The 15,242-nt window shown below is 42.5% G+C and overlaps 1 protein-coding gene across 1 annotated transcript; it reads left to right on the plus strand.

The window, feature by feature from the left end:
* The first annotated feature begins 5,565 nt into the window (after positions 1–5,565).
* Positions 5,566–9,132, plus strand: LOC9266588 (transcription factor bHLH144). Its single transcript, XM_015773792.3, has 3 exons — positions 5,566–5,918; positions 6,030–6,271; positions 7,695–9,132. Exon 3 carries the CDS (start codon positions 7,954–7,956, stop codon positions 8,743–8,745), a length of 792 nt encoding a protein of 263 aa, XP_015629278.1. The 5' UTR covers positions 5,566–5,918; positions 6,030–6,271; positions 7,695–7,953; the 3' UTR covers positions 8,746–9,132.
* The last annotated feature ends 6,110 nt before the right edge of the window (positions 9,133–15,242 follow it).

Genomic DNA, 15,242 nt, shown 5'->3' on the forward strand with positions numbered 1-15,242 from the left:
AGACCCATCCATCAATTCGAACGCAGCCTAACCAGGCAAAAGGATTTTAGAGTGTTCCTATTGGATGATTTCCATCACCTGAAAATAACATATTATTTCAGATCCATTTTTTGAATTGTTTGCATTCGGATAATTTGATATATTATTTCAGTTAAAACACTTCTAAACAATTCCAGCGAGAAAATATAATCTTATGAATCGTGCACCAATGAATCACCAGGAAAATTATTGGAATTACAAAATTGCGCCGTAGCGTAAGCACGGACATATTACAACTAGTTTTGATTAGGAAAAGACAAATTAAAAATCAGGTGAAAGCTACTCCCAGTGACGGATTTACCTCCAGGGCAGGCCGGACGACTGCTCTGGCTTCACCGCCTTCATGTCGCCGAGCCGCTTAGCATTAGCGATTAACACCGCCGATTCAGCAATTCCCGGGCGGATCGTGGGTGCAAGGCAGCAACGCAAGCTCGTGCAGGCGTGCAGCTGTCAGGTTGTCCTTGCAGGCAGCAGCTCAAAAGCATGCATGCTTATGGCTGACCTAATTACCTTGCTTAATCACACCTATCTATCAATCTATTATATACTAAAAATCCATTAAACTTCCTACAAACGCTCTTAGATCACCATGTGGCACTCTATAAACCCTCCTAAGTTGCCACGTAGCAAAGAAACATCTAACCCTTGATTTTCATTTAAATTGGTGGACCTATTCTTTTCAACCATTAGATTAGATGTAAAAAATAATAATCCACCCATCCTAATCCACCTAGGTCCACTCTATTCCTGCGGATGTAAGCTCCTACATCACCACGTGGTACCCTATAAACCCTCCTAAGCTGCCACATGGCAAAGAAATATCTAACCCTTGATTTTCATTTAAATTGGTGAACCTATTCTTTTCAACCATTAAATTAGATGTAAAAAAAAATAATCCACACATCCTAATCCACCTGTGCCCACTCTATTCCTACGGATGTAAGTACACGTACGTACTCCGTATGCTCCTATTCCCATTATTCTCTTTTCATTCTGTTATCTTTTTCTCTCCTATTTTCCTTCTTTCAATAGAAAGCAAAATTTATGTAAAAACATTTAGGCAACTATAGTATTTAAATCATAAAAGTAACTAAATAATACATATATGTTTTGATCACAGTAGTTAAAAAAGGCACATAGATATTGGTGTTATGGGTGCGGAAAGTGATAAAACCAGCACCTATAGACCATTTCCCACCTCTACAGGATGAAAACACAAGAAAACCGGTACGGCACCTTTAATAGACTATAAGTGTTGATTAATTAACAAACCGATACCTTCAATCTATTATATACTAAATATATTTATTTGTCAGTGTTATGGATACCACATACCTAATAGTAGTTGACTAAATCTCGGCAGGACCCACCACATACCATGTCTTATACGGAAACAACCTTTGGATATAGGAGAAGTTCCGGATAAGGAAAAACAACTAGAGTTCTATATGGAAATGATAAGGACTACTCGGATTGTATTTATATTGGTTTCCCTAGTTCTACTTGGACAAGTGGACACCTATGGGTATAAATACAAGGCCCCCTAGGAGGAGAGGGGACACAGAACAATAGATCAAGACACAAGATCAACATACAAGCCAACATGAGTCAAGACAAGACGCCGGATATCGACTTCAGATATAAGCATGGCTAGTCCCCTACGGTGTCTACGGATACTGTCAGGAGAGACATAGCGCTGTCTTTGATCTCGCCAGATGCGGATTCAAGGAGGAAGGCTACCCTGTTGTCGACTACGAGTCAGCACTTCAGACCGCCAAATCGACAACAGTTAGATAGGCTACCCCAAATATTGTACTGGTGTGATTATGGTGAATAAGAGCAACGACCGGCTTCGGCCAACAGGAGTAGGGTTATTACCTGACAATTCAGGGGCCCGAACCTGTATAAAAATCTCTGTCTCCATCTCTTTTACCTCAATCTCGCATATACCCTGATACCAACGATCTCCATACCATCAAAATACCATAGCCGCGATATCAAACGTCGACACTATTAAACTTCCTACAAACATTCCTAATCCGCTATGTGGCACTCCTACAAAAGCTATAGAGCCGCTATGTGACGCTCTAATAAATTATAGAAATTATGAGAAAAACGAAAATATCTAACAGTCGATTTTCATTTAAAATAGTGGACCCAATCATTTAAAACATCATATCAAAATAAAATCCCTCTTACGTATGTACGTACGCCTATCCTCCCCTCATTTTCTCTTTCTTTTTTTTTTGCTAATTAAGTTAGTTATTACTACGAGATATGCACCATAACTTAATATTGTAAATGGTTATATCTTTCCTTGCATGGCATGGAGCATCGAGTTGGCTGTGCAACGTGCAAGTACTAATTTTTTTTATGGACGATTTATACATTGATTTTATGATACGCTTCAATGATTGTATGTTTTAATTAAATTAATCAATGAGCTAAGTCCTATATTCACTCTATTTTCTATGTTTTCGATATAGACATAGACATCCGATGGATCATCTGCAATAATATCATATCTAATGGGTAAAAAAAGATAAGCCGTTTGAGATATAGTTACGGCCTTACGGGATATGAGTTCCTCTGTTACGGTGGCCGATCTTCACATAGTCTAAATGATTATATATAAACAATAGATAGCTAAATGATTATATTTTTAAATATATTCAGTTTTTAGTTTGATCCATGTAGGCTTTTCTTGATATATGATAAATATATTTTCAGACATAAATCCATATCCTTTCCGTGACAACTAAACATCAATGCAACGTTATATAAAAATTGATAACATATATCGTATCATCATTTATTTATTAGATGTCCATTACAACACCTCTATGTCTTCACATTTCACATCTAATAAATTATTTTTTTTAAAAAAACCTATTTTTGAGAAAAAATACATATGACCATCGGTTTTATTTAAATCGATAGACCTTCCCTCTCCGAAAAGTTTAGGGCTCTCCTCTCCTCTTGCCCTTCCTATTATTTAGCTAAAGTCCATTAAATTTACTACAAACACTTATAACTTGTCACATGACGCTCTAATAAATTAGAAATCAAAGAAATTATGAGAAAAAACAAAACAACTAACCCTCGATTTTCACTTAATAAGGTTGACCCGATATTATACACCATTAGATCTATCTTTAGAAAAAAAAATCAAAACCCATCTCCACCGCCTCCTTCCTCCTGGGCCTCCTCTCCTCACGGTACAAACATCCCTCCCTCTTTCCTTCCTTCTTTTAATTTTCCCGCTAACAGATTAATAAAAATCATAAAGATTCTAATAAATGTTTAGCCATTATTTTTTTAAAATTGATGGAGCCATTAATTTTAACCGTTCGATCTTCATCTAAAAAGAAAATCGGATACCTGCACTCTCACTGTCACCTCCATACGTGCACACTTATGACTTATGTAGTTACGTTCTCCCTCCACCCTCCTAACTCTCCCCTTCTCTCCTACTCCCTCCGTTTCTAAATATTTGACACCGTTAACTTTTTAGCACATGTTTGACCGTTCGTTTTATTCAAAAACTTTTGTGAAATGTGTAAAACTATATGTATATATGTAAGTATATTTAAATGATAGGAAAATAATTATTAATTACTTAAATTTTTTGAATAATATGAACGGTCAAACATATTTAAAAAAGTCAACGACTTCAAATATGTAGAAACGGAGGGAGTATTTCTTAAGCTAACTGCTATTTTTTAGCTGACACTCAATCTATCAAAAATTAATAATCGGATTTCTAAATGATCATAAAAACTCAAGTTACATATTTTCTCAATTTTTTTGAATTATTGTGTTATTTATAATTAAATACATAATTTGAGATCCATATACATAACTCGAACTTCTAATATAAATGTTTGAGATCAAAATTTTAAGCATCATATTAAATAAATATTATATTTTGATCCTATAACGCCCCTAAATAATGCCCCTAAGCCGACATGTGACCCTCAAAATAAATTATAAAAATTCATAGAAATTATATTAAAAAAATCGAACCATTGATTTTTCAATATTTTTAATCATTAGATCTAATCTTAATCTTAACCTATTTAAAAATTTCAAGATGATTCCATCCTCCATTGCTTGATGATGCTATCCATGAGTCAGCCGCACATACTCCGCGTATATGTTCCGTTCACGAGAGAGAGAGCGCACACGATTCTGACTCAAATTGATAAAAAAAATACCACATCCATTTGACTCGGCTCGCTGAAAGAAAAAGTCGATTGAAAAAATATCTTACTTTTAATTTGAAATTAAATTGTTAGACCGATTTTTAACAAACTAATACATATGCCCGCGCATCGCGTGGGCTACCTTCCTAGTTCATATAATTACGTTAAGCTCATAGTCCACTCAACCAACATGTAGCTCAAGGAATGAAATGCATATTACGTACTATGCTGTATGCAACGTCCGGCTAAATGAATTTCTTTCCTGTACCGCGTGCTCTGTGCTCATGATCAATGCTTAGATTTAAATAGCAAATTCTGAACAATCAGCAGTGCCGCTTTAAGTTATTCACATTTTTTCAACGTATAAACATTTATATGCACGTTTGGACTGTTTATATAAAAACATTATATATTTTGATGTGCAACTTTAGTGATAATTTAGACATATATACTTGATTTTAGTCGTTTTATTTAGGCTTACCCACTGCCCACGGTTTAGAAAATTTCTGGCTCTGCTACTAGCTACTCAAATGACATTGTTAGCGATAGAAGAAATCTCACCATATAAACCAAGCCATGGAATGGAATGCCACGAGATCACGTAAGGCAAGAACAAATAATTTCTACTATATGGGACAAGAATTCCTGAGACCTAGACACACATAATCTGGAAACGAACGAGAGTGGTCGCTAGCAGACAGCCCGTGAAGTACAATCTCGACGAGCAATCTCGCATGTCCGGTGGTCCAGCGTCCCACCACCGCGGGGGAGGCAAGGCAATGCAAGCGGCAGTACTCCCCACGCCATCATGCCTGTCCCCCCCTCCCCTCCCGCGCGCGCCGCCCTGCTGCCTGAGACACACTCCACTCGCGGCCATCATGGCCGAGAGACCTCCTCCCCCCCTAGGGCGCGCAACAATGGCGCATAACCGCATCGATGGCCCCGACGCGGCACGCGCGCGCTCGCAGCAGCCACCCGGGCCCTCATACTACTATTGCTTCGCGTGTGCTTGTGCTTGTGCTTCGTTTTCGTCGTAACGCAGGGACTGCTGCTCATTCGCTCCTCTTCCGTCTTCCCCCCATTGACTCTGGCCCCGCCTCCGCGCACGGGCCAATGCAACGCTGATGCGTGTGAGGGAGGGGTAGGCAGGCAGCGGCGTGGGCCCCGCGAGTCATCGGGGATGTTGGTTTGGGGGGTGGGTTTTTTTTTGGGGGGTTGGGGTTGGCACGTTGGAAGCGGCACGCGCACCCACACACAGCGCACAGCAGCATCGAGTGCGCACGCCACCTCATTAATTCGTTCGCTCCTCGCGCCACCATCCATCCATTCATTCCCTCCATTCCTCTGCACTGGACTGCACTGCGGCTGCACTCCATATCCTCTCCTCTCCTCTCCTCCTCTCATCTCCTGCCTTCCCCGCTTGCTTCTCTGTATCATCATCTGCTCAAAAGGAGTGCAGCGACGAGAAAAAGGAGAGGAACACCAATCCGAGCATCCAACGCTTCCTCGTCCGCTGTATATAAAACCGACCCCCTTTGCTGGCTCCATCCATCCATCCATCTATCCGTCTCACTTCCTCCCCTGTTCCGTTCCATCGCCCGATCTGCTTCTTCTACTTCTGTCTGCTCTTAATTGGAGTACCAAGTTATCACCTGCAGTTCCCTGATAATTTTGGTACGCCAAGTAGTACTACTGCATTTGCATCCCATTCGATCATTCATACTTCACTGTCGTTGATGGCCTTCCAAGCTCTGATAAGAGGCTGGTGCTGTGTCTGTTTGGCAGGGAAGAGGCAAGGACAGGATGCCCTGGGCAGGGACGACGTCCGTTCGGCTGGCGGTGTTCTTCCGCGTCATCCTGTGATCGATCTGGTCACGGGCAAGGCGATCGGTCACCGGCGGTGAGGGGATCCGAGCCGTGCCGCGGCGGAGGACATGTGCGTTGGGTTCAACGGGAGGAGCCTTGACACCGTCGTTATGACAAGTGGCGCCGTCGCATATTACTACAGATTGATGCAAGTGTGCCAGGTGAGAGACCACACCTCATTCTCTCCTCCTCCATCTCTTTGTGTTGCATTTTTGTTCAAATTTGCAGGCATTTCGGTTACTTGCAAAAGCGTGTCTTTTTTTCTTTCTTCTTTATTTGAGAGATCGTCGATCAATGTGCTGGTGGTGGGAATCATAATCATCATAACATTTCGTGGATAAGCAACTTGCTAATTGGTGCTGTCCGTTAGCGTATGTAGATAGAAAAAAGGAAGTCACAAGATGGTGTCGCATCGCATGCGGATAGGTGGGGCCCACTGCATGCGGGACCTACCTTGATGTCAACCATGGGGGGCTAGGTCTAAGCTAGTTGACAAAAGTTTTTTTTCTTTTATTAAAAGACTTGACAAAGTTTTCTGCGGTCAAAGTATAGGTGTGAACTTTGAGGAGCCTAGTACATATTGTGTCTTGCAATTGCATCTTGCCGCAGCCTGGGGAGCATGTTCATGTGTTTGTTTCCTTCTGGTACTAAACGATCTTAATTAACATCCATTAATTAGTGAATCGATGCTCCTATATCCTCGGTTTTACAGTAATTAGTTCTATGCCGCGTGCAAAGACCATCTTGAATGAAGTGCTAAGCTACGTGAAGTTGTTCTATTTGCCAGTTTATCACGTAAGTTTATCGTAATTTGGCATAACCAGAATCAATTGCTCCTCAGTTCCTTGTGTTTTTTTACCTAATTTAGATATAAGGTGCTGATTTTTTTAAATCAACATTTTATCTACTAGATCAGTCAAGCTAATCAGACGAGCACTCGATTCACTATTCAATCCAATTATTCTATCATAGTTGTTGTATCCCTTCCTGTGTGCATACTCTGTTTTGCTTTCGTCCAATAAAGTGTAAACTATAGATATACAAAACCATACTCTTTTTAATTGGCGTGTTCGTACTACAGCAGTACAACATACAAATTGACCGAATAGTACGTTGCAATTTAACCATGAATGCAATTCATTTTTGAAACTGAGAACCAAATATGAAGATCTGTAGGATTTTTTCTCTGGATTGTCACCGCTCTGTACAGCATACATCAACATCTTGGATTACAAATTCAACATTTTTTTTGTCAACTTCTATTCGACAAATTGATGGATAACAGTCTTTGCTCCTGTTCTCGCCTTTATTTCTGTTTCAGTCTGAAAAGAGCAAGCACTATCTTCCCATATACAACTTGCCTAGATTGCTTTAGACCTTTTCTCATATGCTCTGTTCTCGCCGGCAAACATCTTTGACGAATTACATTGGCAAATCGCAGCTTATTAGTACTTTCTCCATCAGGTTGACACATGAAAAACTTTTACATGACGACTTTTTACCTACTGTTTGATTCTCTCAATGTGAAGTATTGCCTTGTCAATCAGAGTAGTAATTCATCTTCATAATGGTTGTTTTCTGCAGGCCGAATACTTCCGCCAGCTGCTCAAGCCCGTGACGTAGATTAGCTCACGCACACATTCCATCCAAACAGCCTGAAACCCCCAAACAAACTAACCAAATCAATTTTGAATTGGACCAAAAAAAAAAAGCCAAGCTCCAGTTAGCAAAACACCTTTGAATTCATACTTGTTTAGTTTCGTTTCAATCAAAAGCAAAACATTTCCTGCTTTCCCAGACAAACACAGCCACACAAAACCAGCACGAATTTGAGCAGCACCCGATGCAGGGCGACCCAGGGTACGGGTACGGTGGCTACGGCTACGGCTACGGCTATGGCTACGGCGGCGCCGGCTACGACATGGCCGGCTACGGCGGCGGCGGTGGAGGGTACTACACGAGCGATCCGTACAATGCCGCTCCTGCTGCTTATGAAGACCCGCTCGCCGTCGCTGGTCGGAGGCAGCACGACTTCCCGGCGCCGCTCACCGGTGTCGAGTTCCAGCCGTCGGACACCTGCCCCAAGAACTACGTCATCTTCGACCAGACCTACGACCGGAGCCGGGTCATGTTCCACCCTTCGCTGGCCAACAACCTGGGCAACTCCGGCGGCGGCTACGACCACCACCACCACTGCGGCTACGGCGGCTTCGAGCAGGACTACGCCAGCAAGAGCGCCTACTATGGCGTCGAGGACGACGGCGGCGGCGGGTGCTCGATCCGGCAGAAGGAGGACACCGACGAGATCGACGCGCTGATGAGCACGGAGGACGGCGAGGAGGAGGACGACGTCCTGAGCACGGGCCGCACGCCTGGGTGCCGGGCCGGGGGCTCGCCGGACTCCACGTGCTCGTCCGGCGCGTCCAGGTCCGACTGCGGCGGCGGGCGGAAGCCCGAGGCCGGCGGCGGCGAGAGGAAGAAGGAGCGGATGAAGAAGATGATGCGGACTCTCAAGGGGATCATCCCCGGCGGCGACAGGATGGACACCCCCGCCGTCCTCGACGAGGCCGTCCGCTACCTCAAGTCGCTCAAGGTGGAGGTCAAGAAGCTCGGCGTGCGTGGCTCAAGCAGCTAGCGCGCGCCACAACATCCACAGTCAAAAATCTTCCTACTTTCACCCTTTGGCAGATAAGACGAGACTGACTGGAACTCTTGTTCGAAAAAGCCCAAAAGCCGAGACTGCCATGATCGTCCTGCCTGCCAACCTCTCGATCGTCCCGAGGATCGATCGGTGGAGAAGAAGGATTCGGGAAACAGAGCTCCGTCGCCGCACGCTTTTCTTGCTTTATTTCGTTCTCGATGGCTCTAGCTGCGTGCGTGCATGGATTGTGTTGCTTTCTTTTTCTTTTCTACTTCTTTTCTTTTTTCAGAACTTGCTGCTTTTATTTCTTGTTCCTTTCAATGGTGCCTCGTGTTGTAACTATCATGCATGCTGATGATATACACCGTGTTTTTTTTGCTATCCTCGTGCTATGTTGGGCTCTGCACTATAGTAGATCGAGTTGGCTCGTGTTATCTTATCCGTGTTGCCTAAATCTGGCATGAGAATTCAAAGAGAAGCTTCTTCTCGAAGATGTTAACGCGACTATTGTTTAATGAGATCGAATGATGATGTCGTTCTTCTGTCTGCCCTGATGGGGGTTTCAAAATACTGCTCCAATGATGATGTCGTTCTATATGAGGAGTGGATTCTAATCCCTCGAGGGGATATCCCCTCGTATACCTTTTTCTTTCAAATTCGATGCAAATAGTTGTGAAAAAATCTGAAAAAAATTAACAATGTAGAGTATAATGATACCTACTAGTCCACCAAAATTCATGTTCAAATTCGATCTACACATCGAGAAACAAAAAAGACAAATTTAGATATAAACAGTATGCTACTATTCATACGTTGAATTTGTCTTTTTTATATCTCGACGTGTGAGTTGAGTTTGGACTTAAGATTTTGTGAAGTTGTATATATGTGTTGTATGAATGTTGTCAAATTTTTCTAGAATTTTTCATAACCGTTTAGATGGTTTTTGAGCAAACGAGGGAACATCCCCTCAAGGGATTAGAATAGTTTCCCTTCTATATGTGTCAAACTCTGTTTTGACAGGTTTCGAGCAAATGTGATTTGCCTGAAAACACAGACAACTTCTTGTCCTACTATAGTACTCCTACTAACTTTTTTTTCTTACTACTACTGTATACTACTATAACAAGGAAGAAAGCCTGCACTAATGGGCGGGCATTTATTTATTTTTAATGATAAAGAGAACACTAAAAGAATTATCTCAACATATACATCTTAGAAATTCACCGTAAGAGATGGTAAATTATCTTATAATGATAACTAAAATGGAAGAAAAAAATACTTATACCGTGAAATAGATCATAGACTTTGATATACTAAATTATAAGAATGTCTCTCAAATTTTAAACAAAAATCACTTAGTCCTGCTTAGATATAAACTCACCTATCACCACTATAGATTATTATTGTCTTGAAAGTTGGGTCCCTTGATAAATGGAATTGTATTAGTACCATAAAAAGAGCCTAACACATCAGTAATACAGTAAAATAATCACGAACACTTTACACATAATTCTCTGTCTTATGTCCAAATCTATGTATAGATATCTTAAACCATTCCTACCAATTAACAGGGTAGTACAATTAAAATTAAATATGAATGTCTCCCTAACATGTGAAGCCGGCTAATACTACGTACTGAGAACCATGTGAAAAAAATATTAGCTCGAGTAACAATCTCTCACTAACACAGGGGTTAGTGGGTTCCGATTTTTCTTTCTTGTATTACATCTGAACTTTTGTTTTATTATTTTTTCCCGTGCAATATTACATCCCTAGGTGGCATGCATTTTTTTTTCAGCGAATAGCTTTTTAGTCGGACAGATCATAAGCATACGAACATAACAACATTTAATCTGAGAATTGAGAGGGGAGAATTGATTTTTTTTTTCCTGGTCTTACATACGTAGGTATTATGTATGTCTTTTTGGGAGAATGGTGTGTCCTACGTATGTATGCATTTTTTTGGCATTTATCTAGCGAATAGTTTGCACGTATTTTTCTTGTCGTCGTACATACACGTATGGACTTCGATCTGCTAATGACATTGACAACGGGCACAACACTACAATTTAATTTTGTACGGTGATTATGGATGGATGCTTCTCAATTGGTGTACAAATTAATGTATGGATTGTGCGTCGTGCTAAATTGTTACTTATATGTATCAGATATTCAGAAGGTAGCTAGGCTTGTTCATCTTGCCGAGACCAACTCGTACAAAACTTCTCGTGCATAAAAAATGTTCAAAAAGAGAAGTTCACACACACATAATTGTGTCATACCTGCACGTGCAGTAGATTAGAAGGGAGGGTTTTTTTTTCGGTTGTATACACCCTATTACGTACACGGAAGAAGATTAGGAGTGGTGGATTTTTAAAAGATCTAATCTAATGGTCTAAAATAACATAACAGGTCCACCGATTTAAATAAAAATAGAGGGTTTAGATGTTTCTTGCCACGTGACGGTCTAAGAGTGTTTATAGAGTGTCATATGGCGGCTTAGTAGCGTTTATAGGATGTTTCATGGACTTTTAGTATACAATAACTAGGAAGGTAGCCCACGGATTCACGCGGGCATGTATCTTAAGATGTGTTTGAGATACTTATATAGTTATAAGGATGGAATATTAACAGTAGAACACCGTCACGCTTCGAAAACAATTTCTATGTGCATTTTTTTTGTCATCATTGCCTGTAATTTTTTTTGTCATCATTGCTTGTAATTTGATTAATCCCCATAAGAAGAAGGAAAACTTAGTTTGTTTTAAAAAATATATCTAACAAATTAAATGTAAATTAAAAATCCTAAAAATGGAATTATTAGATCCCAAATTGATAAATTGTTGTTTAAATGGAATTATTAGAAATAATTTTAAAAGCCTAGAAGAAAAGATCTAATTTTAAGTAATAAATTCCAATATAAAAGAGGGCTAGATAAAATTTTATTAAATACTTCTCTTGATTCTATAGTTCCTAGATTTTTCTGGGATTTATTTGAGCCAAGAAAGTATTTTTAATAAATGGAATTGCATTTCATGAATAATTTAAAAGGAAAAAGGTTTAAAAATCCTTTTTTTGGTTTTGGGCGAAAGTCAGCCCAAGTCTCTCTCTCTCTCCCCCGGCCTGTGCACGCCCGGCTCAAGCCGGCCCAGTCCGCCCCTCTTTCCCTCCTCTCCCGCTGACAGGTGGGGCCCACCTGTCACGGTCGTCTTCCACCTCCCGCCGCCAGCCACCCCTAGCCGCGCGCAAGCCGCCGCCGCCCCTTCCAAATTCGGTCGCATCTTTCCCGATCCGATCAAATTGATAGAGGGGAAATGATCCCTTCGATCTCCTCTATCTTTTCCCCTATAGAAACTTTAGCTAATTTCGTTTGGAAATCATCGGATTCGAGTTCGATTCGGATTTGATTTCTTCCCTGCAACCCTAAACCTTGCATCGCCGCCGTTAGTCGCCGTGGGCCTAGCCGCCGCCTCCTAGCCCCTACAAAAGGATCCCCAGGACGTCCTCTATTCGCCGCCACCTTCGCCCTAGCCCGCCGTCGCTTGTAGCACCGCCTCCGCGTCAGCCCGTGCGCCGCCGTCGCCGCCGCAACTCCAGCCGTGCGCCACCGCCGCTCTGGTCGTCGTCGTCGCTCGGGATGGTCGCAGTCGGGTTCGCCAAGTTGTTGCCGTCCTCGTCCCGTCCTCCGTTTCCGCCGAAGATCGCCGGAGCACCGCTGTCGCCGTCGACCCGAACGTCTCCGCCGCCTCGACCTCGCCGACGTCACTGTCGGTTGTCGTCCATCGTCGTCAGAGCCCTCGGTGAGTTCGCCGCGTCGCCCTCTACCCGTAGGTGCTGTCCGTTTGCACCGCCGCGCCGTCATTCGCCGGCGAGCACGAGGTGCCGAGCCGCCATCGGCAATGACGTCATCGTCGACGTCAGCGCCACATCAGCCGTAGACCCGTGGTAGATCGGTTAGATCTCGGCCTTTCGTTTTGTTTAGATTAGATCTCAGCCGTTCGTTCCGAGACTGCTTCTGTGCACTCGGTCCACCGTGAACCCGAGCCCCGCTGACGCAATAAATCCTTTTTCCTTTTCAAAAATAATTCTTTATTGCGTCATAATCCAATGAAAATCTATATAAATGATTTAATCCGATTTAATCTTTAAAAATTAATAACTAATTCATCTTAGCTCAGATTTAGCTGGTTCAAGTCTCTCAATTTCTCTAAAATTGAGATCTACATGTTAAAAATATCCACATGTGCTGTTTATGATTGTTTATGTACTGTTTTGGTGATTTTTCTCTTTTATGCTTAGATTCCGACGTTTCCAGAGAGTCCGATTTTGCAGGAGAAGACTTTGAACAATTCCAAGGCCAGCAAGGCAAGTCACACAGATCCCAAACAACCCTTTGTGCATGTTGATTGTCACGCCCGGAAATTCACTAGTAATTTCCGAACTTATTTGTGCATAAAATCCTCGTCCAGGAATCAGCCGAGGTACACAAACTGACAATTTAATATACAAATCCATCATAATAATAACGTTACATACTTACAAAAGAAAAGAAAACAGCAGTGGAATTACGGTCTAGCGAAGCTCCGGCTCCACTCCCACAGGCAGCTCAACTAGGGTATAAGCCAAACGTCTTCTCCTTCGCAACTTGTCTTCAACTCAGGTTTGATTGATTATTGCAAGAATGAGCATATGACATACTCAACAAGCCACACAGCAAATATGCAAGTGCACAAGGATACCAAAGGATGGCATAATATAGGGCTCATTTGCAAAAGCAGCATTTAGCAAACATTTGAGAATTATAAAACAATAGAGTAATTAATCATCAATATTAATCAACACTGAACAGCACACCCATGCTGCACAGGCCCAACCATCCTGAACAACCATATCCGGCTGCACAGATCTATCTCCAAACCAGGAGCTAAACAAATTATTACCAATTATAACATCTTTTATTATGGTGAGAAGTGTGAGACTAATCACGAAAGACATTGTTAGACCCGCCCATGACCGCGGGCACGGCTATTCGAATAGTTTTACTCTGGCCAGAGGTGTACCACTGTACCCACAAGACACAGCCCCACAACATGTCACCATGCGCCTCAATACCACCACGGTACCTCGGAAAAGAGCTGTGACATTACCCCTCGCACAACACAATCCACCACAGTGCACTGTTCCCGGATCATAGTCACCCCCTTATAAACAAGGCATGGACTCCCCAGCGACCCCCGTGGGCTTATCTCCGCCACTTCTCAGTCTGGTGCTCCGCAATGAACCATGCTATACAAAAGGTAAAGCCGTTGCCTACGCTGGCTTGTGGTTGGCACGGTTAATGTTTCACAACCGAAAATCGTGAACCGGTCCTTAATTGTCATGAGCACGACTCTCAAAACCATGTGCTCACAACCCACCATTATCAAGTTTTAGTTGGCAAGTAATTAATTAACCAATCACGATTGGCCATCGTGAGCTATCATTATGCCATCATTAAATAATAGAGAAACATTAATTATCCCAATAGTGTGCTAATGTTTCTAAGCATGGCTAAGCAATTATATCTAATACATCTAGTTGAACCAATATATAAATCCAACTAGTCAAATTATAACCCGAGGTAATCAAGACATAGGGTAATCAATGCAAACTGGCCATAACAAAGGAATAGGGTCACACCACCCGGTGACATTCAAAAATAAATGCACAGTTGAAATAAATAGAGAATTTAAATATAGGATCAACATGCTCAAAGGAATTGTTTGGGATCTGTGTGACTTGCCTTGCTGGCCTTGGAACTCCTCAAATTCTTCTCCTGCGAAAACGGACTCTCCGGAAACGTCGGAATCTAAATAGAAAAGAGCAAAAACACCAAAACAGCACATAAACAAGTACGAACAGTACATGTGGATATTTTTAACATGTAGATATCAATTTTAGAAAAATTTAGAGACTTGAACCAACTAAATCCGAGCTAAGATGAATTAGTTATGAATTTTTAAAGATTAAATCGGATTAAATCAATTATATGGGTTTTAATTGAATTATGACGCAATAATGAATTATTTTTGAAAAGGAAAAATGGGTTTATTGCGTCAGCGGCTAGGGTTTGCGGTGGACCGAGTGCACGGCGGCGGCTCACAGAAACGAACGGCCGAGATCTCTCCATCCAAAACGGACAGCCGAGATCGACTGGTCCACGGCCGGACCACGAGAGACGACGACGATGACGTCAGCGGTGACGTCACCACCGGCGGCGGCTCAGGCTTGCAAACTCGCCAGCGAACGACGGCGCGATGACGCGAACGGAGAGCACCCACGGGTAGCGGACGGCACGGCGAACTCACCGGTGACCAAAGCAACGGCGAAAGATCAACGGACGGCGACGGCGTCGAGGAAGAAGCGGCGGCGACCTTCGGCTTGACGACGACGGCGGTGTTCCGGCGGTCGACAGCAACGGCGGAGGGGCGGACGAGGACGGCGACGCGACG

The sequence above is a fragment of the Oryza sativa genome, chromosome 3, assembly GCF_034140825.1.
Source record: "Oryza sativa Japonica Group chromosome 3, ASM3414082v1".
NCBI lineage: Eukaryota > Viridiplantae > Streptophyta > Magnoliopsida > Poales > Poaceae > Oryza > Oryza sativa.

Coding starts and splice junctions, on each gene's coding strand:
- LOC9266588 (XM_015773792.3), top strand. CDS start 7,954: ATGCAGGGCGACCCAGGGTACGGGTACGGTGGCTACGGCTACGGCTAC.